Source organism: Apostichopus japonicus, chromosome 3 (genome assembly GCF_037975245.1).
Source record: "Apostichopus japonicus isolate 1M-3 chromosome 3, ASM3797524v1, whole genome shotgun sequence".
In the NCBI taxonomy this organism is placed as follows: Eukaryota; Metazoa; Echinodermata; class Holothuroidea; order Aspidochirotida; family Stichopodidae; genus Apostichopus; species Apostichopus japonicus.
This window is the reverse complement of record NC_092563.1, coordinates 2809284-2835278: the sequence shown is the minus strand read 5'-3', so window position 1 is coordinate 2835278 and position 25995 is coordinate 2809284. Positions and strand designations below refer to the sequence as shown.

The following is a 25995-nucleotide window of genomic DNA, read 5'->3' as shown; positions in this document are numbered from 1 at the left end:
AAAGTCTCGCCGCGCTGTACAAAAGAAAGTGAAAGATATGTACACAATATACAATAAGAGTAAACATAACAATTATAACAATGAAAACAGGTGTGTCTTCAAAACAGTCTTCAAAACAGGATCAGACTGGTAACCCATTAGCAAACAGTACTAGGTGGAATGAACTGGATATTACCCGTTAAATTGGCTAAGTTTTATCAGAGGGAGTTTCGGGGAATACTTTAGCATTCGAAAGTATGTGTAGCAGTTTTGAAGGCTTTCCAGTTTGTCTCGCTCTCAAAAGAGTACTACATGGTAGTTCCTGTGTTCAAAGCTGATAGCACTATAACACTCAGCATTTTGTGCATAGCTTTTTGCTATGCAATACCAGATCAAATATATTGCCTGGATTTATTTCTAATAATGGCTTTCTAAAAACCTCATTGATGAACTTGACTTGGAAAGGACAAAACACAATCAGGGTACCATTTTCTTTGGGTTTTTTTTTTCCTTTTAGTTTTTACTCTTTCATTTACGAGCAAATTCAGCGAGATTTGAGGTTTGATATTTTATAATCTTTGTAAATTATTGATGATTCTAGCAGTTATCTTCTTGTCATACTTTTCAACAACAATACCACCTTGACAAAAAAGTGCACTTGAAGCACTTTTAACCCTACACAATACACACAGTACTGACCTATACATCTCCCCCCCCCCCACACCTGACTTCTCTATCCAACCCAGGATTTTTGAAGGTGAATGACAAATGAAGAGTTCCTATAGTAGCATACGTTTTTATTGACTTGCATAACTGTATGGAAAACTTTGAATATGTGCTATAAAAATGTAACTGATGTAAACACAATTCATTATCAGATCTGCCAGACCCTGTCACACGTTACCAACTGCAGAAATATTCCCGTGGTAGACAATGAAAATGCATCACGCGTTATGTTATTATGAAAAACTCTTTGTAGAAAACCACCTTAATTCAATCAACCATATCCTACACAGATGCACTTTTCAACCAGCCTTTTGATACCAATTTCCTATCACTGAATAGAGCTATAGAAAGGTACAGAGCACTGTGGGGGAGTGTTGGTATTTCAAATGGCCTATCCCCATTCTTAGTCTCTCAGAGTCATATATTCACTTGGAAAGGGTCATACTAAATGAGGGCTGGGCGATACTTACATACTGTTCCTTCTGTTACATACTAAAAACTCAAAATTAAAACTGCGCTCTCAATCAATGGCCTTAAAAATGACAGACCTTTGCCATCAAAAGTCCTACGCAAGAAAAATAGTTATAAGTTATACTTTTGAATCATTATTAACAAAAATTGATAGTGACATATCAGATGATGGAGCTTAAATCATATGTAGATGGAGTTTTCCTAGGTTGAATGTAAGTGTCCCTCAAAGGTTGGTGAAATATTGAAGCTGACCAAAGGTAGCAGAATAGTGTTCAATATGGATGTTGGGGGAGGGGGGGATATAAACTTTGTCCCGCAGTCGGATATTTAACTTTGATTTGACTTGAAGGGTGGAAACCACGACATCACCTCAAAATGCAAATTTCCAATATTCCAATTTCGAAACGACACTTTCACATTCATCCTATTTTGTTATGTTTCATTTGACAAGAAAAAGGGTACTTTCTGATTATTTTTATTAATTTCTCATCAATATGACATTTCTTAACTACACAAGGCCCTCTTTTCATTCCAAAAATATAAGAAAAAAAATTTAAAGTTTTTTTATTAACAGTTTACACGACAGCACTTCTAATTTATGAAAAGTGGCACTTATGAGTGGTTTTCGTTTGCTTTTTTAGAAAGCTGGTCTCCCATTTTTTCCCTTGAAGCTGACTAACTTATCTTGATCTGATCTGATATCTTGTCTAATTATTATGGGGCGACAGAGATGGTTAGTCACCTTAGTTGTGAGGATAGGTAACATATTCAGTGGAAGTAGAAGTTGTGGAATATGTTTAATGATGTTAACTGATGCCAAGAGGTTAAATGTTCCCCTCTAAGCAATTATGGAGAATATCCCAGTGATATGATCACCGTGCTACTCGGTACAATTTTAAAGCAAAATTCTATGATACAAAAGTAACGTATCAACAGGAACATGACTTTCAGTGGTAGGGGGGGCAGTGGAGATTCTTGCTGGTACATTTATTTTAACATCTTTTTTTAGAATGTTTAAGAGAAACATTTATATTTATTTGTCAATAATTTCAAATTTTCCACCTGTTATCTCATACCAAGACACATAAGACAACTCATCTCATACCCTTCCCTAACCCCTCTCTTTGCCACCCCACCCCCCATCCCTGGATATGGCACGGACTAAGCTTGACCAATCCTTTCAAAATGGTGAAGAATGTATATAAATTGCGCTTCTCTGTGCTGGGAAAAAGTTCCCATGCCTTAGAAAGGTTGATTTTATTTTCTTAAGAACTAAATACTGTCAACGGGGTAATTTTCTAAGTCAAAGTTCAAATTGGAACTAATTACCTGCTCTAAAGTGTTAAAATCAACTGAGCACACCAAAGGAATCATTCGAGCATGACATCAAAGATCAAAGTCAAATTGGATTCGGATACGAATCGCTCCAAAAACTTACAAACAGAACTCAAACAAAAAAACAAGCAAGCTCTGGCAAGCTGTTTGAAAGAGAGTACCTCAGCCTGCGGTCAACGACACCACAGGGTTAACCCCAATCTTGTGTTGGTCGTTCAAAGTCAAAATATTGTAGATTGCCTTTACTGGTCACTACAAAGTCAAGTTAGACAAGACTTCAAAATGGAGGACATTCCTGTTATTAATAACTAAATGTTTTCCGTATAAGTATTATGGAAAACCATTTTGAATGACAGTCCTGACAAAATATCACTACATAATAAAGAGAACAACATATCGGCACAACATGGCACACAGTTCCATAGCTCATTATGACACATCATAATTAATAAATAGGATACAAGTGCATCATGTCGCAGTACAAAGTTGCTCATGTTGGGAATAACGTAGCAGTCCGACATGTCATTTGAGAATATGCAAAATACATATGCACAACTGGTTTTACTTTACATTTCAAAAAATAAACGTAGAAAAGCTAAGATATGTTGATAATTTTATGTTTAGATTTCTTCAGCCAATCAACATGGAAATGGGGGGGAGAGGCAAGAGTGGGGATGGGGAGAAAAGAATTTGCTGTGCACACCCATCGGACGGCTCATGGAAAACACCATTTTTTAGTTGAGAGGCTTGTTTTTTCGGCAGGTATAGGAGTGGGTAACTAACTGGGAGACCCAACTTAAAAAGTTCCTTTCCTGTTCAAAAACATTTGAACTGTCCGGTCCAAAAAATTAAAAATGAATGATAACATTCATTTATATTATGTTCCATGCTCAATATAAACCATCGCACCCTAGTGAATGCTTTCAAAACAAAACAACATCTGCAGCCACATTCAAAATAGTTTCACAATTGGTTTGTTCAATGGCCCAATGAATTAATAGGCTTGTAGAGCCACAGAGATCACCATTTGTAAAGTACTTTGTAATCTATAAAGCTTATACATATTTATGATTAAATACAACGTTGTGGTGAAATACATTGCCAACAACAACAACAACAAAAAATTCCTATGCCTGCCTGAAATTGTGATACTGTGATACTGCTTGTGGGTACAAAGCAGTTCATACAGAAGAAACAAAACAGATTTGATAGTTTTACCATGAGCATACCCTCACAAGACACGGATGACCCAGGGGGGTGGGAGTGAGGTATACACCATCCCCACTTGTCAACCCCACAACAAAGTCAAAATATGCCAAAGAATGCACCATTTCCCATCTTAAATGTTCATCTTAGACCCCCTACATGGGGACCAGTTTCAACCAACCCTCTCTGTTATAAAACCTGGATCCGGCCCTGCTGACTGTACACACAGCATAGCATCAGGCTTACATAGGTAAAAGACAGAACTTAGATTACGATCTCTGTGCAGAGTGAAAAGGATATCTGGAAATCGACGGAAATTTAGCAGACAGATACCTCGGGAGGGAGCAATATTTGGAGATATTTCCATCGCAATATTTCAGAGCTACCACCTTTTAGCCCAGACTAACCTCAAAAGCTGAATGCCTTGTGTTGGGTCGGTACACTGTTCTGTTCCTTGTGCCAATGTGTCGGCCGACAGGATCGATTTCATCGATGGTGATTAATTTTTCTCCTATGAGAATAAAGATGCATATATATATATATATATATATATATATAAATCAGATACAGATCAAGGAAACTAAGTTTCATATATGAGTGATTGTTGTATCTTTTCCTAAAGAATTGACCTTTAATCTGTGCAAGTGATTGAATAAAGAGCATAATTATATTTAGGAATGAAAGCACATGTATGTGTCTTGATGATTTCATATTTAGACTTGATCAAGTCTTCTGCCTTGTGTGAAGAAGAATGAACTCTGTGATACCTCTCAAATGGATTAAATAAGATTTTTCTTAGCTGTTTTGATGAAGTTGTTCATGAGAGTTTAACTCTGCCACATAATAATAATAATAATAATAGTTTGGGTTTGTGTCTACATGATGAAATCCCATACCACATGCATTTATATTGTAAACATGTTATCTGGAATTCGAATAGCCGTCACTTTCCCATTCATGAATGTGATAATTCTGTGGAGTTCTTTGTAAATGGTCTGTGTGCTAAACTTGGTGGTTTAGCCATCTGCTCTTCACAAAAAGTTTCTCATTAACTCCAGTCCACATTTGAAAATATTAACCAAACTATTGCCAGTTTAAAAACAAGGCTATGATTCCTTCTTGACTGCAGTGAAATACCAATCGATTGAGGAAGGACACTTACTTAATAACATGGCAATGATGAATAGAGACTGTCCCCATAGAAACAGACTCTTTTCACCATCTTCACCACTAGAAGTTCTCTCCTGTGAGCCAGGTTGTGACCTCTCCCGTTCGATTTTGCTCTTTGGCACAAAGTAATACTTGGGAACATATATACCTGGCAACATTAAAGACAGAGATCAGCAATCAGTGACAAAAAAACATTTTCTGTAGTAACAATTCAAAATGGTCAAAGAAAATATAGAAGCCATACTGTGTGCCTAGACATGTCTCTTTCCTATACAATCACTATGCTTACAAATGTAGTCTTATTGTTAAGGAAAAAAGATTATTTTCCGGAGAAAGGAGTAATTTGCTTAAAACCTACCATATTTTCCCTTCTTCAGAAGAGGCTTTAAGTAACGGTAATATTCATCAACTTGCTCTTTCTTGCCAGTAGCTAAACCATCTAGCATCATGTATATGTAGAACAGTGGCCACTCATTTTCTACACCTTCAAATGACTGCAAAGTAAAATGTAATAATAATACAATTTATTAAGTGCAAAATACAATAAAAAAGTTCCTAAGCGCTGTGCAAAGAAAATATGAACAAATACACACAAATTAAAAAAAAGACCGAAAATTTAATGAATTAAAGTTTTGAGTTAAGATTTGAAAGTAATTAATGAGGGTATGTTGTGGATATTGAAAGCAAAGTATTCCAAAGTTTTGCTGCTACTGATGTAGAAGGCTGTGTTGCCATAAAGAGATGTTTTATAGTAGATAGAGGTCCTGATTTGAAAAGAAGTTTATTCTATGAGTGTAAGTTTTCATTGGTAGAAGGAGATATTTGATCAGAGATATATTTTGGAGCAAGACCGTTATAAGTTTTATAAGTTACAAGGAAAATATTTGACATGAATGCGTTTTTGAATAGGTAACCAGTGTAATTTTTGTATTAAAGATGATGTGTGGATGACGTTTGCGACTTGTGACAAGCCTGGCTGCAGAGTTTTGATTACATTGGAGGGGTTGGAGTTTGGAATTGGGTAAACCATGAAGAAGAGTGTTACTGCAGTCAAGATGGGAAGAAACAAAGTGTGTGTTAAGCGTTCAGGTGATGGCTGGTCCAAATATTTGCAGTTTCTACCAAGTATTTCAACACTGTACATGTAACACAAGCATTCAACACAGTCAACACAAGTATTTCAACACATGTAACACAAGCATTCAACACAGGCACCAGAAGCATTTTAACACAAGCATTCCACACAGTCAACACAAGTATTTCAACACATGTAACACAAGCACCAGAAGCAACCTTGACACAAGCATTCCACACAGTCAACACAAGTATTTCAACACATGTAACACAAGCATTCAACAAAAGCACCAGAAGCAACCTTAACACAAGCATTCCACACAGTCAACACAATCAACACAAGTATTTCAACACATGTAACACAGGCATTCAACAAAAGCACCAGAAGCAACCTTAAAACAAGCATTCCACACAGTCAACACAATAAATACAAGTATTTCAACACATGTAACACAAGCATTCAACACAAGCACCAGAAGCATTTTAACACAAGCATTCCATACCGTCAACACATTCAGCACAAGTATTTCAACACTTGTAATAGAAGCATTCAACAAAAGCACCAGAAGCAACCTTAACACAAGCATTCCACAAAGTCAACAATAAATACAAATATTTCAACACATGTAACACAAGCATTCAACAAAAGCACCAGAAGCATTTTAACACAAGCATTCCATACCATCAACACATTCAGCAAAAGTATTTCAACACTTGTAACAGAGGCATTCAACAAAAGCACCAGAAGCATTTTAACACAAGCATTCCACACCGTCAACAAATTCAGCACAGGCACCAGAAGCATTTTAACACAAGCATTCCACACAGTCAACACAAGTATTTCAACACATGTAACACAAGCATTCAACACAAGCACCAGAAGCAATTTAACACAAGCATTCCATACCGTCAACACATTCAGCACAAGTATTTCAACACATGTAACAGAAGCATTCAACACAAGCACCAGAAGCAACCTTGACACAAGCATTCCACACAGTCAACACAAGTATTTCAACACATGTAACACAAGCATTCAATACAAGCACCAGAAGCAACCTTAACACAAGCATTCCACACAGTCAACACAAGTATTTCAACACATGTAACACAAGCATTCAACACAAGCACCAGAAGCAACCTTGACACAAGCATTCCACACAGTCAACACAATCAACACAAGTATTTCAACACATGTAACACAAGCATTCAACAAAAGCACCAGAAGCAACCTTAACACAAGCATTCCACACAGTCAACACAATCAAAACAGGTATTTCAACACATGTAACACAGGCATTCAACAAAAGCACCAGAAGCAACCTTAAAACAAGCATTCCACACAGTCAACACAAGTATTTCAACACATGTAACACAAGCAACAAGCATTCAACAAAAGCACCAGAAGCATTTTAAAACAAGCATTCCATACCGTCAACACAATCAACACAAGTATTTCAACATGTGACACAAGCATTCAATACAAGCACCTTATTCATAGAAGCAATAGAAGCATTCAATAGAAGCAACCTTAACACAGCATTCCATACCGTCAACACATGCAGCACAAGTATTTCAACACATGTAACACAAGCATTCAACAAAAGCACCAGAAACATTTTAACACAAGCTTTCCATACCGTCAACACAATCAGCACAAGTATTTCAACACATGTAACACAAGCATTCAACACAAGCACCAGAAGCAATTTAACACAAGCATTCCATACCGTCAACACATTCAGCACAAGTATTTTAACACATGTAACACAAGCACTCAACAAAAGCACCAGAAACATTTTAACACAAGCTTTCCATACCGTCAACACAATCAGCACAAGTATTTCAACACATGTAACACAAGCATTCAACACTGGCACCAGAAGCAACCTTAACACAAGCATTCCACACAGTCAACACAAGTATTTCAACACATGTAACACAAGCATTCAACACAAGCACCAGAAGCAATTTAACACAAACATTCCATACCGTCAACACATTCAGCACAAGTATTTCAACACATGTAACAGAAGCATTCAACACAAGCACCAGAAGCAACCTTGACACAAGCATTCCACACAGTCAACACAATCAACACAAGTATTTCAACACATGTAACACAAGCATTCAATACAAGCACCAGAAGCAACCTTGACACAAGCATTCCACACAGTCAACACAAGTATTTCAACACTTGTAATAGAAGCATTCAACAAAAGCACCAGAAGCAACCTTAACACAAGCATTCCACAAAGTCAACAATAAATACAAATATTTCAACACATGTAACACAAGCATTCAACAAAAGCACCAGAAGCATTTTAACACAAGCATTCCATACCATCAACACATTCAGCAAAAGTATTTCAACACTTGTAACAGAGGCATTCAACAAAAGCACCAGAAGCATTTTAACACAAGCATTCCACACCGTCAACAAATTCAGCACAGGCACCAGAAGCATTTTAACACAAGCATTCCACACAGTCAACACAAGTATTTCAACACATGTAACACAAGCATTCAACACAAGCACCAGAAGCAATTTAACACAAGCATTCCATACCGTCAACACATTCAGCACAAGTATTTCAACACATGTAACAGAAGCATTCAACACAAGCACCAGAAGCAACCTTGACACAAGCATTCCACACAGTCAACACAAGTATTTCAACACATGTAACACAAGCATTCAATACAAGCACCAGAAGCAACCTTAACACAAGCATTCCACACAGTCAACACAAGTATTTCAACACATGTAACACAAGCATTCAACACAAGCACCAGAAGCAACCTTGACACAAGCATTCCACACAGTCAACACAATCAACACAAGTATTTCAACACATGTAACACAAGCATTCAACAAAAGCACCAGAAGCAACCTTAACACAAGCATTCCACACAGTCAACACAATCAAAACAGGTATTTCAACACATGTAACACAGGCATTCAACAAAAGCACCAGAAGCAACCTTAAAACAAGCATTCCACACAGTCAACACAAGTATTTCAACACATGTAACACAAGCAACAAGCATTCAACAAAAGCACCAGAAGCATTTTAAAACAAGCATTCCATACCGTCAACACAATCAACACAAGTATTTCAACATGTGACACAAGCATTCAATACAAGCACCTTATTCATAGAAGCAATAGAAGCATTCAATAGAAGCAACCTTAACACAGCATTCCATACCGTCAACACATGCAGCACAAGTATTTCAACACATGTAACACAAGCATTCAACAAAAGCACCAGAAACATTTTAACACAAGCTTTCCATACCGTCAACACAATCAGCACAAGTATTTCAACACATGTAACACAAGCATTCAACACAAGCACCAGAAGCAATTTAACACAAGCATTCCATACCGTCAACACATTCAGCACAAGTATTTTAACACATGTAACACAAGCACTCAACAAAAGCACCAGAAACATTTTAACACAAGCTTTCCATACCGTCAACACAATCAGCACAAGTATTTCAACACATGTAACACAAGCATTCAACACTGGCACCAGAAGCAACCTTAACACAAGCATTCCACACAGTCAACACAAGTATTTCAACACATGTAACACAAGCATTCAACACAAGCACCAGAAGCAATTTAACACAAACATTCCATACCGTCAACACATTCAGCACAAGTATTTCAACACATGTAACAGAAGCATTCAACACAAGCACCAGAAGCAACCTTGACACAAGCATTCCACACAGTCAACACAATCAACACAAGTATTTCAACACATGTAACACAAGCATTCAATACAAGCACCAGAAGCAACCTTGACACAAGCATTCCACACAGTCAACACAAGTATTTCAACACATGTAACACAAGCATTCAACACAAGCACCAGAAGCAACCTTAACACAAGCATTCCACACAGTCAACACAATCAACACAAGTATTTCAACACATGTAACACAAGCATTCAACAAAAGCACCAGAAGCAACCTTAACACAAGCATTCCACACAGTCAACACAATCAACACAAGTATTTCAACACATGTAACACAAGCATTCAATACAAGCACCAGAAGCAACCTTAACACAAGCATTCCACACAGTCAACACAAGTATTTCAACACATGTAACACAAGCAACAAGCATTCAACAAAAGCACCAGAAGCATTTTAAAACAAGCATTCCATACCGTCAACACAATCAGCACAAGTATTTCAACACATGTAACACAAGCATTCAACAAAAGCACCAGAAGCAACCTTAAAACAAGCATTCCACACAGTCAACACAAGTATTTCAACACATGTAACACAAGCAACAAGCATTCAACAAAAGCACCAGAAGCATTTTAACACAAGCATTCCATACCGTCAACACAATCAGCACAAGTATTTCAACACATGTGACACAAGCATTCAATACAAGCACCAGAAGTAACCTTAACACAAGCATTCCACACAGTCAACACAATCAACACAAGTATTTTAACACATGTAACACAAGCATTCAACAAAAGCACCAGAAACATTTTAACACAAGTTTTCATTACCGTCAACACAATCAGCACAAGTATTTCAACACATGTAACACAAGCATTCAACACTGGCACCAGAAGCAACCTTAACACAAGCATTCCACACAGTCAACACAAGTATTTCAACACATGTAACAGAAGCATTCAACACAAGCACCAGAAGCAATTTAACACAAGCATTCCATACCGTCAACACATTCAGCACAAGTATTTCAACACATGTAACAGAAGAATTCAACACAAGCACCAGAAGCAACCTTGACACAAGCATTCCACACAGTCAACACAAGTATTTCAACACATGTAACACAAGCATTCAATACAAGCACCAGAAGCAACCTTAACACAAGCATTCCACACAGTCAACACAAGTATTTCAACACATGTAACACAAGCATTCAACACAAGCACCAGAAGCAACCTTGACACAGCATTCCACACAGTCAACACAATCAACACAAGTATTTCAACACATGTAACACAAGCATTCAACAAAAGCACCAGAAGCAACCTTAACACAAGCATTCCACACAGTCAACACAATCAAAACAGGTATTTCAACACATGTAACACAGGCATTCAACAAAAGCACCAGAAGCAACCTTAAAACAAGCATTCCACACAGTCAACACAATCAACACAAGTATTTCAACACATGTAACACAAGCATTCAATACAAGCACCAGAAGCAACCTTAAAACAAGCATTCCACACAGTCAACACAAGTATTTCAACACATGTAACAGAAGCATTCAACACAAGCACCAGAAGCAATTTAACACAAGCATTCCATACCGTCAACACATTCAGCACAAGTATTTCAACACATGTAACAGAAGAATTCAACACAAGCACCAGAAGCAACCTTGACACAAGCATTCCACACAGTCAACACAAGTATTTCAACACATGTAACACAAGCATTCAATACAAGCACCAGAAGCAACCTTAACACAAGCATTCCACACAGTCAACACAAGTATTTCAACACATGTAACACAAGCATTCAACACAAGCACCAGAAGCAATTTAACACAAACATTCCATACCGTCAACACATTCAGCACAAGTATTTCAACACATGTAACAGAAGCATTCAACACAAGCACCAGAAGCAACCTTGACACAAGCATTCCACACAGTCAACACAATCAACACAAGTATTTCAACACATGTAACACAAGCATTCAATACAAGCACCAGAAGCAACCTTAACACAAGCATTCCACACAGTCAACACAATCAACACAAGTATTTCAACACATGTAACAGAAGCATTCAACACAAGCACCAGAAGCAACCTTGACACAAGCATTCCACACAGTCAACACAAGTATTTCAACACATGTAACACAATCATTCAACAAAAGCACCAGAAGCAACCTTGACACAAGCATTCCACACAGTCAACACAAGTATTTCAACACATGTAACACAAGCATTCAACAAAAGCACCAGAAGCAACCTTAACACAAGCATTCCACACAGTCAACACAATCAACACAAGTATTTCAACACATGTAACACAAGCATTCAATACAAGCACCAGAAGCAACCTTAACACAAGCATTCCACACAGTCAACACAAGTATTTCAACACATGTAACACAAGCAACAAGCATTCAACAAAAGCACCAGAAGCATTTTAAAACAAGCATTCCATACCGTCAACACAATCAGCACAAGTATTTCAACACATGTAACACAAGCATTCAACAAAAGCACCAGAAGCAACCTTAAAACAAGCATTCCACACAGTCAACACAAGTATTTCAACACATGTAACACAAGCAACAAGCATTCAACAAAAGCACCAGAAGCATTTTAACACAAGCATTCCATACCGTCAACACAATCAGCACAAGTATTTCAACACATGTGACACAAGCATTCAATACAAGCACCAGAAGCAACCTTAACACAAGCATTCCACACAGTCAACACAATCAACACAAGTATTTTAACACATGTAACACAAGCATTCAACAAAAGCACCAGAAACATTTTAACACAAGCTTTCCATACCGTCAACACAATCAGCACAAGTATTTCAACACATGTAACACAAGCATTCAACACTGGCACCAGAAGCAACCTTAACACAAGCATTCCACACAGTCAACACAAGTATTTCAACACATGTAACACAAGCATTCAACACAAGCACCAGAAGCAATTTAACACAAGCATTCCATACCGTCAACACATTCAGCACAAGTATTTCAACACATGTAACACAAGCATTCAACACAAGCACCAGAAGCATTTTAACACAAGCATTCCATACCCTCAACACAAGTATTTCAACACATGTAACACAAGCATTCAACACTGGCACCAGAAGCAACCTTAACACAAGCATTCCACACAATCAACACAATAAATACAAGTATTTCAACACATGTAACACAAGCATTCAACACAAGCACCAGAAGCATTTTAACACAAGCATTCCATACCCTCAACACATTCAGCACAAGTATTTCAACACTTGTAATAGAAGCATTCAACAAAAGCACCAGAAGCATTTTAACACAACCATTCCACACAGTCAACACATTCAGCACAAGTATTTCAATTCATGTAACACAAGCATTCAACACAAGTACCAGAAGCATTTTAACACAAGCATTCCACACAGTCAACACAATCAACACAAGTATTTCAACACATGTTACACAAGTATTCAATACAAGCACCAGAAGCAACCTTAACACAAGCATTCCACACAATGAACACCACAAGTTATTTAACATGTGTACACAACATAAGGATTATCAGTTGGCTTTGTGATTCCTTGCCATACTTTGTCCTAAAATTTCAAAATAACTATCCGACTAATGTAGAGCAAGTGAGATAAATTTGTCCAAAAATTAAGTGAGAACCAGAAAAGATCAGAGATTTCCACCTCTTATTGTAGCACTCCTATGTGGGAATCAACCATGTCATTTATTGATTAGGATTTTACATTATAGAATTTTTATTCCAAGATGTCTCAATATATCCAGAAAGAAGTCTTCCTATGTGCAATATAGACACACAGATACATGTATGAATTAAAAAAAAAAAGGAAATTTCCTTTACTAATTTTGAGTTAGCAAATACCTTTAGTAATTGTTTCATGAATGAGAGTTACACGACATAAATGCACTGTGAAATATTTTCACAACCTACCACCAAAGCCAAAGTCATCTAGTACAAATCATGGAGGAAATGGACTATTTTGAGACCATTTGTGATGTCCTGTTGTCCATGTGAGCCAAGTTTTGCACCATTTGAGACAACCTGTTGACACATTGAAGCTCAGAGGGTGAAAACTGATCAGAGCAGTTTGAGTGCAAGTTTAAAGCAAGACTATCAACTCTCTGAAGCAGATTTCATTTCCTGGATGACTGTTTGTTCTTTTGAAGACCTAAGGAGCCTCTTCACAAAAACTAAACTGAACTGACTTTGACCAAACTATGTTCACCAACAGACACTCATAGCATTGGAGAATTCACAGATTAATTAATTAATGGTAGATTTTAGTTTGGAGTTATCATGTTTAAAGTTTTCTGACTTTGACACCTTTGTCCTCCACCAATTTCAATTAGGGTTCTTGTACTCACCAAGCTGGATCTGCTAGCATGTACGAAGTTCAACAAAGATGTACTTTTTGAGTTATCGTGTTTACAAAGTTATCTGACTTTGACCTCTGTTGACCCCAAACGACCATTTGAACTACACAGAAAACAACAGGGTTCTTGTGCTCAATATGACGGATCCACATACCAAGTATGAAGATAATCCACCAAGAAATTTTGATTTAAAGTGTTTACAGGCAAGTGTCACATACATACAAATACACGCACACACACACACCATCATATAGATTCCTCCTGCCTCTGGCAAGGAATCAAAAAGGTACTTCAGCACTAGCATGCAGAAGCATTTCAAGACAAGCAACACAAGCGTTCAACACAAGCAGCAAGTTACTAGTCCAACGATATACCAAGTACCAACACTCTGAAGAAAATATACTTATCCCTTACAAGATACAGTAACTTAGCCAGAATAGTTAATGGTATCAAAACATTAACCCCAAATTCTATATGCAAAATTTTTCAAGCAGGTAATAAGCTATTTCATCTGTTCTGCTATGTTTGGTACATACATGTCTAATCAGGGCGTTGTTATTTGTTTTGTACAAATAGTAGAAACACACTTTATCAAGACATTTAATGTAGGTGTGCTATGATTGTGACAAGAAACTAGACCAGAAATCCAGAGGGCTTTTTGATTACTGGCCTTAAACCTCTACAGACATTCACCTGATAATTACACCATAAATTGTAACCAAAGTGACAAGTCAGAGCCATAACATTGATCAGCGAGTTTCAGATCTCATGACAGTTACAGAAGAGGAGCGTATAATTTGCAATATTTCACATGTGGAAACCAATCATATTAATCGTTAATAAAGTCTGCACCACATATGTCCTATATGCTATAAAGTTTTCTAATATCGAACATGCTAAATCATCATGTGTGGAGATGTCAATTAGATGCACTGTGAAGCCATAGACATGTTTTTAATTGAGCCCCACCAAACAATTCTGAAACAAACAGGCCCTATAACAAACTCCTAGGAATCAATGAGCCCTTCAAGACTTTTATCCTATATCTTGCAACTACTTAAGTCAAGACATCAAATACATGCATTCACACACCCACGCGCACACGCCATCAACATTGCATTCTGCCAAGGGATCCAAACAGCTTCGGCTCATGAACGTTTGATGGTTTAATAGAGAAATGATGGCACAAACACAGTTATCTATTTCAAACTCGATACCATCCAAGTTAACTTTTTACGACAGCAAGTTAAAATTACTAGTTGGGTTTTGAAGTGTCTTGTATCCACTTTGCACCCTGTTTGATCATGAAAAAGTACAGACCGAATGGAAAAATCAATTCTTTTATGTGCGACAACATGGAACGAGGTTCTTTCTCTTTTTCACGCAACAACACAAATGTGTATACCATTTTATATATGTGAAGCAAGGTCACTAAGGCCAAAGATTAAATGGTGGTGTTGTGGTACACACAATTTACTGTTGCTATAGTCTTACAGAATCAATGCGGTACTATTCTTCAGAACCACAAAGTATTCCAAAGTGTCATTTATAACTTTATTAATTACAACAACATGTTGACGTCAAAAGCCAGACAAGGTAAAAATAGAAAGAAAAAACAACCCAAGCAGTAATAACAGTACCACATACGTAGATGATATCATTTCTTGCAAAGCCATCCAAGCAGAAACAGAAGACTGAGCTGGCATTTATTCTTGTGACGATAGTTTGTTTAAAAACTTTGCGGTTTTAGAAAAGAAACTAACTTGAACTGTGATGGCAAAGCACATTCTTTTTCAGTACTTAATAATCATTTTCATAAATCAATATTACAGAACAAAATCCTGTGACTGTGAATGGTATTTAAATGCAGGGCCAAATGTTTAAAGGCCGTCCCAGTACGACCGAGTTTCTGTGCTCGTGACCAAAACCAGCTTGGTGTGGCGGATGACTTATTGTTGTCAACATCAAATTCAGATTGCATTGTAACTTGATATCCCAAATGGGTAAAAATGATATAAATTTGTTATCACACTCCATCACTTTGGAGACAATGAAATCAAACAAAGTATAGTGGTAGGCCTATTATCCACCCTACAGGCAATTTCACTGGCCAAATGCTGTTGTTCTAATCTACAAACACAACACATCCCTCCTACGGTGTACACATTGGTCATTCGCTGTTATAGTGCTCTTCTTTTTTTGTTGCTGTTCGGACAACCGGAAGTAAAACTTTGTCGCTCCGAGGGACGACCACAAAAAATGATTAAAAATAATTCAAGATTTGCCCTACAATGGACAAAATCATTTTCCCCATAATGATAATGTAAGCTGATAATTCAAGAGCTTACACTTTATAATCATCTTTCCTTCATTTCACTAGGGCACATTTATAACTTTTGCTAATGATCAATCTGCCTAAATGTAATTGCAATTAACATGTACATTTTGTTACAATCTGAGATGCATTGGCTTGAGGGAGACCCAGTCATATAGCATCAGGGGCTAATATATGCAGTATAACAGTGCAGCAGCAGTTGTACACGGTAACCATAGTATTTTATATAAGACCAAATTTAGCGGTAACTTATTTCTGGTTGTAACTGTGTGTGGTTTGACCAAGCTCTGTAATATTCACACATAAATGGATACTGCTCAATCAGTGGCCCTTCCCCTCCCCTTCCCTCCAACCCCCCCCCCTCCCCATCCTGTCTCACCTCCACCGTCAGTCAGGGGAAAAACGATCAATCTGGAATTTTTGCTGAAATCAAAGATATTGATTAGCACAACCATGTTAGACCTATTTATAGACCTAATGTATAGTTTAAGTATGCCTAGCACGCATGTTTTGACATATCCACCCGCCCCCCCCTCTCAACATAAAACCCCACGACCACACATCTCTTTGGTAACATTTTTGTTCCGACCAAAACCCCTCCATAACGGCTCATGCCACCCTTACCATAATAAGTCGTGAGGAGGGGGGAACTGGAATTTGGTGCCCGAAAAAAAAAAAAAATTCATGGTTGAACTCTTCTTTTTGGACTGATTTTGATAAAGTTCTCTCACCTTGATTTCTGTCGGTTGATAAAACTGTCTGTTCGTGTCTTCCAAGACAGTGCCGTATCCATCTCTTCTAAACCTGCGAAAACCATAACTACCCTTCAGGTGGCGGATGACTTTTGCCTGCGTTCGCTCAACCAATTCTTTGTTCTCGACAGCAAAGGCTGGGAAGCTGATGACAGCGAGTAGAGATGCATCCGTATTCTGAAAATAGCAGAACGGAAAGTAAACACAAATTCAGTTTGACACAATTAAATACTTTACTAAACCGTCACAACACTTGTCCAATTTTCCAATTTCATCCTTTGGTGTGCAAGGTCTGCTACATTGAGTATACCAACACTGAACTGTAATTAAGATTATATTTGAGATGAAGAATTGCATCGCCCGGGTTCTTGACTCTTTCAAACTACTCTCGATCACATTTAAAGAAAAAAGTAAAAAAAAAAAGGTAACTACATTTCAAAATAATCATTTCTTTGCTACGTTATGCAAATGAAATCTTTAACCAGACAGGTAGACTCTTTTAATTATCGCAAGTTAGTATGGAGTAGCATTAACAAATCTTTTACTTGATTCACTACAAGAAGCTAGTTTTTTGAACATGGATAGTTTGAAAAATTAACAACTCTAAAGAATAATATATACAAGTGAACTGTAACAAAAGCAGAGGCAAACACATGTAAACATAGACACATACTGTATATAGACAGACAACTTAATGGGAACATTGAATAATGAAAAGTGTAAAATTGGACTTTTAATAGTTATACTAGTGTGATATATTAGCTTGCAAATGCTTTCTACATCTATAGACAAAGCAGACAAAGTTTGTTATCAGTGTTTTTATTTCCTTCTTCTGCTCTCATTGTTTAATCAAAATATGTAATACTTCTCAGATACTCATGGACCAACAATTCGATATTACTTCACTTTCTTGTCCAAGTCACACAAACTAACCTGGATCATGTTAAAAAACCAAGTTCATAAACATCAAATATTTCTAGGAATTTTTGTAAATCCAATGTACTGAATTTACGATACATTTTGATTGACCAAACTAGTAAGCCTTTACAAAATTCTCTACCCAGTTTCTTTAGGGTCTGTTGACCATGAAAGATTCATAGTCCAACCTCTATAAAGTCTATGACATAGGGATTACCAGGACTATTTAACATTCCAGGCAATATTTCTCACCAAAAACTAAATCTCTGATATACAAAATATGACAAAAGACCGACTAATTGTGTTTAAGTTCCTTTTAATTACTATTGCAAGGATAAGATTATTCTTGCAATAAATGATTCAATGATGCATTCATCGGTTATTAACCTCATTCTTATCAATAACTCAGGGTCAGGTTTACTGATAATCTCAAACAAGGATCCAAAAAGACCCCTAATTGACCTTTCGGCTCGGGACCCTTAATATAAAAGATTATACTGCAAGGCTGATTATGAAAAACTTTTGCAAGAAGCTGTCTCGAAATGACATCTGACCACAGATACCTGAACATCAACAAGTTACTTACAACCTATTTGTAAGTACTTATGAAATAGCTAGGCTAAATCCATTCAAAGTACAGCTTTAATCTGTCTTTGAACAGTACACATTGTTTTGTAATGGTAACTTCTTAGTCAATATTCTACATATTTTCTCTCACACATTACTTTATCCATAGTATTCCATTTTATTGTATCACTCATTTTCACATTCCTTGTAACTAAAAAAAAAGAAAGAGAGATTAGCAATAACCTTGGAACTGCTTTCTCTGGGTAAAAGGCTTTCCAGTGTAGTTTTATTTCGGTTGCTAGAGTCTGGGTCAACGTAGGTCACAGACCAGGAAGCACCATCTTTACCAAAAAAATTGAAACCACGGCAGGCTTCCAAGGCAGCTTTAACCATTCCGATAGAGCTGAAGAGAGTGGGGGGGAAAAACACATCCAAAACTTCAAATTCTTTCCATACAAAGATTAATTCAAGGTTTCAAGGAATATAGATCAGACTTAATATGATAAGATACAACCCCAAATTGATACATCCTGTCAGAAAAAGTGTCAAAGTTTACAGCTAAATGTCACTCTGGATTTGGGTTTTCCAGCTTTTTAAAGTCACCAAACTCAGAAAAAGAAGTTGAATACAACATAACAAAGAAAAGGACCCATACTTCAAAGACAGGAAATTTTGCAAACTTACAGCGACCAATGGTGACATTCAGACAAGATGTTAAAGGATTTTCGGGAACTGACGGTGTCTATATCATATACTTTGCATATTATTTCTCACGATTACAAGACTGGCCTTGCTTTTGTTTGCATTCGATCTTATGAATTCTGTAAAAATGGTCATGTTAAGTGTTATGAGTAATGGATCCGCTCATATCTTACTGCAAAAAGGTGACGGCTTTCAGAGAAACTCACCATATGAATAAGAGCGGATGATCAAAGGAAGGGGAGGGGTTGGGTATGGGGTGTGATTATGAATTTGCAGATGTGTAGGATGGCCTCAGCTCACTTAGTTAATAGCATTTTTAAAAGGAAAAATCGTCACGTATTCAGCATTTCCCTTGGTCATTCAGACATGTAATGCACCACCTAGTTTAATCAGGCAATGTGGTAAATACCGATACATAATGTGAATAAACCGAAGACTGTAAAAAAAAAAAAAATTCTAAGGTTGTTTGTAAATCTGACTATTTAAATGCGGAGGTGTTATGTTAAGTGTATATATATATATCCATTCTCTATAAAGCAACTGAGAACAACAGCTTTAACGAAATCACAAAACAACAAAAAAAGCCACAAAAAAAACTGATGCATACAAAAGCCAACACTCCATTGTACCAAAAATAATTGCAATACAGTTCTCTATTAATCTTTTGTCCATTGGTTCTGTCCCAGTGCATACTGCTATTTTGCACAGTGCTGACTTAGCTTTGGCTCTTTCAAAGAAATCCTTGAACAGAGAAACAAGCAGACTACCAAACTCCAAAAACAATATAAAAGTTTAGTGGACCGGGTATTTCAATACTAGCTGGATCCTATTCAAAATTTGAACTGTTTGCCTTTGAAGAAAAGTACTTTGCCCAGAAATGTTTGGCTTTGAAGTAGATCCTCCAAAGGAATAAACCTTCAGGCCACATAACTTAAATATATTTACCTATACATAGTTTTTGTAGTACATCAGCAATGTTATCTCTTTTCAAACCCTAAAACTGTCATTTTCTGCAATTGTTATCACAATAGTTGAGGAAGGTAAGGAGGGGGTGGGGAGGGGGCACTATTACTTACATGAGTAATGCTTTTATCTACTGATAGTAGGAGGTGTCACAAAATCTACTGTTCATTTCACTTCTATTTGCATCCTTCAAGCAGGCATAAGAGCTATTTTTACATAAAGTCAAGGAAGAAAAAACAAACAACTAACAACACGTAGAAGCTACTACAACACCAGCAACAATCAGAAGGGTGAGTGAGACCTGTCCTGCCATCACAGTTTCTTTCGTAAACATATTTACCTTGCATGTAGTTCAGGTTTCCCTGTGTTGTACTTGCTGCCTCTCTCCCATATGCCATAGTCTGGCACACGATATGCCCTCTCCATGTAATAAATCAAATTCTGTACAAAGCTCACCTCATCCAAATTATAAATAATCTGTGGTGGCAGAAAGATTTCAATGTCAGTTTTTACAACTTCAAAGGAACAGATCGAAGTAGATAGGACAAGAGTGGGAACACTGAAAAAAACACTATAATTTGGAATTCAATCCTGACAACTGTGGCTTTACATGAATTGACTGTAATACCCACGTGAGCTTTTGGTCAAAAGTAATGTGTGTGCCTTTTACATTCAAATCATGGTCACTCGTTCTAAAACTTCAATCACCACTTTACTATGACCCCCTCACATCTGTTTTTCGTCACTGAAACATTTAAATGTCTGATTTTACACTCTTGACTGATGTTGGTATATATATATATATATATATATATATATATATATATATATATATATAGAACCTCTGGACATACAATCAGCATCCATAGCCTAGTGGTTAGGGTGTCCGCATATAAACCGGGAGGCCCGGGTTCGAATCCCAGTGGAGGCTGGAAGTTTTTTCAATGTTCTAAACTTCCAACTCATTACGTTTTCAATTATATAGATATATATAGATATATATATATATATAGATATATATGCATATATATATATATATATATATATATATATATATACATATATATATATGTTTATATATATATATATATATATATATATATATATATATATATATATGTAGATATAGATATATATTTATATAAATAGAGCTATAGCTCTAACAATATAGGAAAACCTTACTTCAGCCAGTCAGGGCTCAAACCCCAGTGACAGCCAATCAGCTGCCGATCATAAAATAGCAAGCAACCATTTGATCCTATTTCCCAAATCTTTGATGGAGAATTTTTGATGCAATCTCTTTATTGCTTCAGTTAACAAAAAGGGGGCTGTTTTCATCATTCCTAATAAGATTTTGATTGGCTAAAATAACAGTTTTTTTTTCAAAGACCTTCAAGTTTGGTACTTTGGCTCCACCCGACTGTGATATATTCAACTATAAACCACGGTTTTGAAGAGTCATTCTTCTGTTCAAAATTATTAACAAGTACATAAAAATAATAACACCGCTCATTTGCTTTGCCATTCAAATGATTTTGCCGACTTATTGTACCGAATCCTTGATCTGTGGTGATCGTTTGGCGCTTGGGCATTTAAGAATTTATTTTGTAGGAGATGAGCCAATGGGGCCCAATTACAACCATGTTACTCAACTGTACAGATTCCATACAATGTAACATCAACTCCCAAATCAAAAACTTGTTTATATGCTGTTGTGTTTTAATGATGACTTACGATGGCGAGAACTTTCTGGTTTACATTTGAGAAATTAACAACTATTCTTAACAACCCAATACTATCAGTAACCGTGAGAAATGAAAAGTCAATGACTCAAAACAGGTGTAATGATCTTATCATTTATATACATTCTGTATATCGCCTATAGGCCTATACACGAGGGTACTGCCATACAGATAACCTACACATCACTGCATAGTAGGCCGCCAGGTGGCTAGATGAAGTCCTTTTGATTTGTCAATGCCAGGAAGCTTTTGTCGAGAACAAATTACCCGTGAAAGTTACTCCTCATTCAGAACGAAATGTCTGTCAGTTTGGTCATCTAAGGAAGTCCATTGTCCACATATATGATGTCATAGACAAGCCCCCTCATTAACTGGTCTCAGCTGAGAGCTGATCAGTCAGGTGTAACAGAGCTGAGCCGTGCTGACAGCGGCGATCAGATTTGGCAATGGCACCTAAGTGGATGAGTAGCAGACCTACCTGAAGTCCTGATGAAATCATTTGCACAAGATAGAGGACAAAGATTGCTACTGCATCTAACTGTAACTGATGATGAGCATCTGGTGATAGATCTCCACTCATGACGTTGTACTTGGAATGCAATGCATGCTCTTCCTTCTGGTCAAACTTGAAAGCTTCCAACTTGAGTTTGGTTAAAAAAAAAGAAAGGAGAAGTCGCAATACTGGAAAAAATTTTATGGCCTAGTGAATCCTTACCACATTTTATATCACAACATTCGACAGAATAAACACTGCACACGAGATCAAAATCGAAAGTGTTGATCTTTTTTACTGAATTCCAGTGATCGACAAGATTCTTGCACTATTAGGTGGAACCACATGTCAAATATCACGTTAAATTCACGCTCTTACTTTGTGTGCATGCAAGGTTTTTCAGACTTTCATCTATGTTGGTGCCAAATGACTGTTGACTGTGCAAGAAAACAGTAGGATTCTTGTACAAATTAATGTGGATCTTAATACTATACTTTGAGTGGTTGGGAATACAATGTTTTGAGTGGTTGATCACTGTTGACCTCAAATGAACCTTGACTCCAACTGAAAACATAAGGGTTCTTGTATTGACGAGGATGTATCACCATCACGAGTATGGGGTTCATCTAACCTTTACATTTGTAGTTAATGTGTCTGAAAGGTGTCAAATTTTGATCTATGTTGACATCACATGACCTTTTGACTTATATTGCTAGGTTTCTTGCACTCATCACAGGGGTTCTACATGACAAGAACTAAGTTCAATCAAGATACACGTTTCGATTTACAGCATTAACAAGGTTTCTGACGTTCACCCCTGTTGCCCTTTGACCTAATAAAATAGGACAGGGTTCTTGTACTCAGAGGCATCAAGCATGGGGGACTGGGGGACATGTCCCCCCCCCCACTTCTGAAGGGTGGGTGATACAATATAAAATGTCCCAACCATGTTTAGTATAAACTGACTCATGTACAGTAGGTGAGTTAAAGTGAATGTGTTCAGATACCCAACATGGCTTTTTAAATGTATTTATGATACCATATGTGTGAACAAATATGTTGTTGACATCTGAATAACAAGATGACTTCATTCTCATGTCCAAAGTTTAAGAATGTTGCCGTTTTCGTCTGAAGCATTGTTGCATTGTTTGTCTAAGTTTTATTATTCATGATAAAGGCCCTAAGATACAGCTGGATGTTTCTTAATTTAAGTCTAATCACTTGTCACATGTGATTTTTGTTAAAATATATTTATGACTTGAAGATTTCTAGATGTGAGTCCAACCCCCTGGCCCCCACCAAGACCTAAAATAAACTTGAACTCCAACAAAAGAGATTTTGAGCTCCTCAAGGTGGATCTTCATACCAGTTCAACCGAGCTGCACTTTTTGAGTTATTGTGTAAAGCTTTCACTTTCAATTTTAATGGAATTCTTATTCTTAACCAAGAAGTAAGCCTAATCAAGTATGAACCAAGTTGTACTACTTGAGTTATCATGTTGACACTTTGATGGAACTCCCTCCCAGTTGAATGTAGGTCTTGTGATTCTATTATTCAATCCAGGTACTGTCTTAATACTTTTCTTTTCTCTCAACTCCATGTAAGCAGTATGAATAAGCTGATTTTTTGCATTTTAGATAACTTGACCAATTGTCATTGCATGTTTGTGTTACAATTGAAATATACTTGGATTGGGAGTGCCAACGGGGATAGCTGGGTCCCCGTTAATCCCTATTTAAAAAGAAATATATATACAGATATAACAAAGGTTTGTTGACTCACGTTTCTAGACTGTCTCATGTAACAATACAAAATGCCTCGCATACACTTGACTGCACTCTGTTCAAGCTCGTATGTCCTGCCATTGTCATCATCAATTTTTCTGTACAAGAACGGAAAGTGAAAATAACTACAGAAATAAATATATACCATATATGTAACCAAATCATGCACATGTATGATCAATTCTAGAAGATATAGTGAAAACAAACAGTATTATAATTTGTTTAAATGTTGACAAATATTGAGGAGGAAATGCTTTGCCCAGTTTAGAAGTATTCATATGCTTTCAAAGTAATGACAGTGTTTTGCTGCTACTCTTCATATGATGACCAGACACAAGCAGACAGATGACCAAGATTACACAAATAATTTAAATCCTTTTTTGCTTGATATTATACATATTGATAAGGTCTGTAAATGTTCCTCCTAGCATCACCCCCCTCCCCTCGCCCCTCATCGCCTGATGTCCTACCATACAATGTCACTTTCATCAAATCCTTATCATATATTTAGCTTGTAGCAATATTACCTGTAGGCAATAGCAAGGCTCCAAACCGCTGTAGCACAATAAACGCTCTCTCTTACAGATCCAATTTTACAATCATTTTCAGTGTTTTCTGGAAAAAGACCAACTGTTGGACTCTGATGGGCAAGAATCTGATTCTTTACTACAAACAGGAGAAATAGATAGAGTAAATACTAAACAGTATGCAACATGACATAGATTTCTACATCTCTGTTAGCAATTGCACCAATGGCACAATTCCCGAGACTACCTTCCACATAACTAAATGAATCATGTTACTCCCTAGGTAGCTGGATGAATACCGACTATTAAGTACTAGGCCTACTCCCATGGCTGCGGGATGAATAAGGTCACATACCATGTGATTTACCTGGTACCCAAACAAACAAGGGGTACTGCACCTTTTTTTTTTTCTCTGGGCTACTGAGCAAATACCATGATCCATTTCCTTACTCACCCAGCAGCTAGTCTAGATCAACGCAAAGGTAGAATGTCAACTTGTTTACTCCACATATAGACTATGTGCTATATAGAAATGGCCCTTACAAGTAGGAAAGTTGATTGGTTCTGTTCAACATACTGTTTTGGTTGATCTTACTCTCCATAATATGCCAAGTTTTATGTTTGATAAAACAACATCGTTTCCGAAGTTCTTCAAAAGACGACCTGCTAATCACCCTACTTTCAAAGAATTTAATTTCAACACAGATAGCATTGAACCCTTGCTTGACACTTCATCACTAAGGCTGGAACTGGTGTTATTTTCATTCTGATTAACAGACAAGAAAAGGCAACATGGTGACTCTCTCTTTGTCCAACTGCTGGGTGAATAATGAATGGATCTTTTGTCCGGCAACCATACGAATACTATCGTTTGGCCTAACCTCTTTCCTTCGTCTAGCTGTTGGGTCAACATAACACGTTTACCAACATCCCAGCTGCTGAATATTAGGCCTAACTTTAGAATCCGTACCGTATGAATGGGAAAGCTTACTAGGGGCTAGGAATTAGGGTTAGGAAGTAAGGTTAGGGGTTAGGAAGTAGGGTTAGGAAGTAGGGTTAGGGGTTAGGAATTAGGGTTAGGAAGTAGGGAATAGGGTTAGG

General features: G+C 37.1%; 1 protein-coding gene across 3 annotated transcripts in view; it reads right to left on the bottom strand.

The window, feature by feature from the left end:
• The window catches only part of LOC139960075 (phosphorylase b kinase regulatory subunit beta-like), a 51098-nt gene that overhangs the window by 24715 nt on the left and 388 nt on the right, over window positions 1–25995 (bottom strand). For 2 of the 3 annotated variants that reach the window (XM_071958136.1, XM_071958145.1), the window contains exons 2-10: window positions 24895–25033; window positions 24366–24465; window positions 22569–22730; window positions 20689–20825; window positions 18927–19086; window positions 17178–17375; window positions 5246–5381; window positions 4880–5035; window positions 4125–4228 (exon numbers count right to left, since the gene is read on the bottom strand). In XM_071958136.1, coding sequence (XP_071814237.1) covers window positions 4125–4228; window positions 4880–5035; window positions 5246–5381; window positions 17178–17375; window positions 18927–19086; window positions 20689–20825; window positions 22569–22730; window positions 24366–24465; window positions 24895–25033 — 1292 coding nt within the window. The other variant, XM_071958155.1, reaches the window with a different exon arrangement.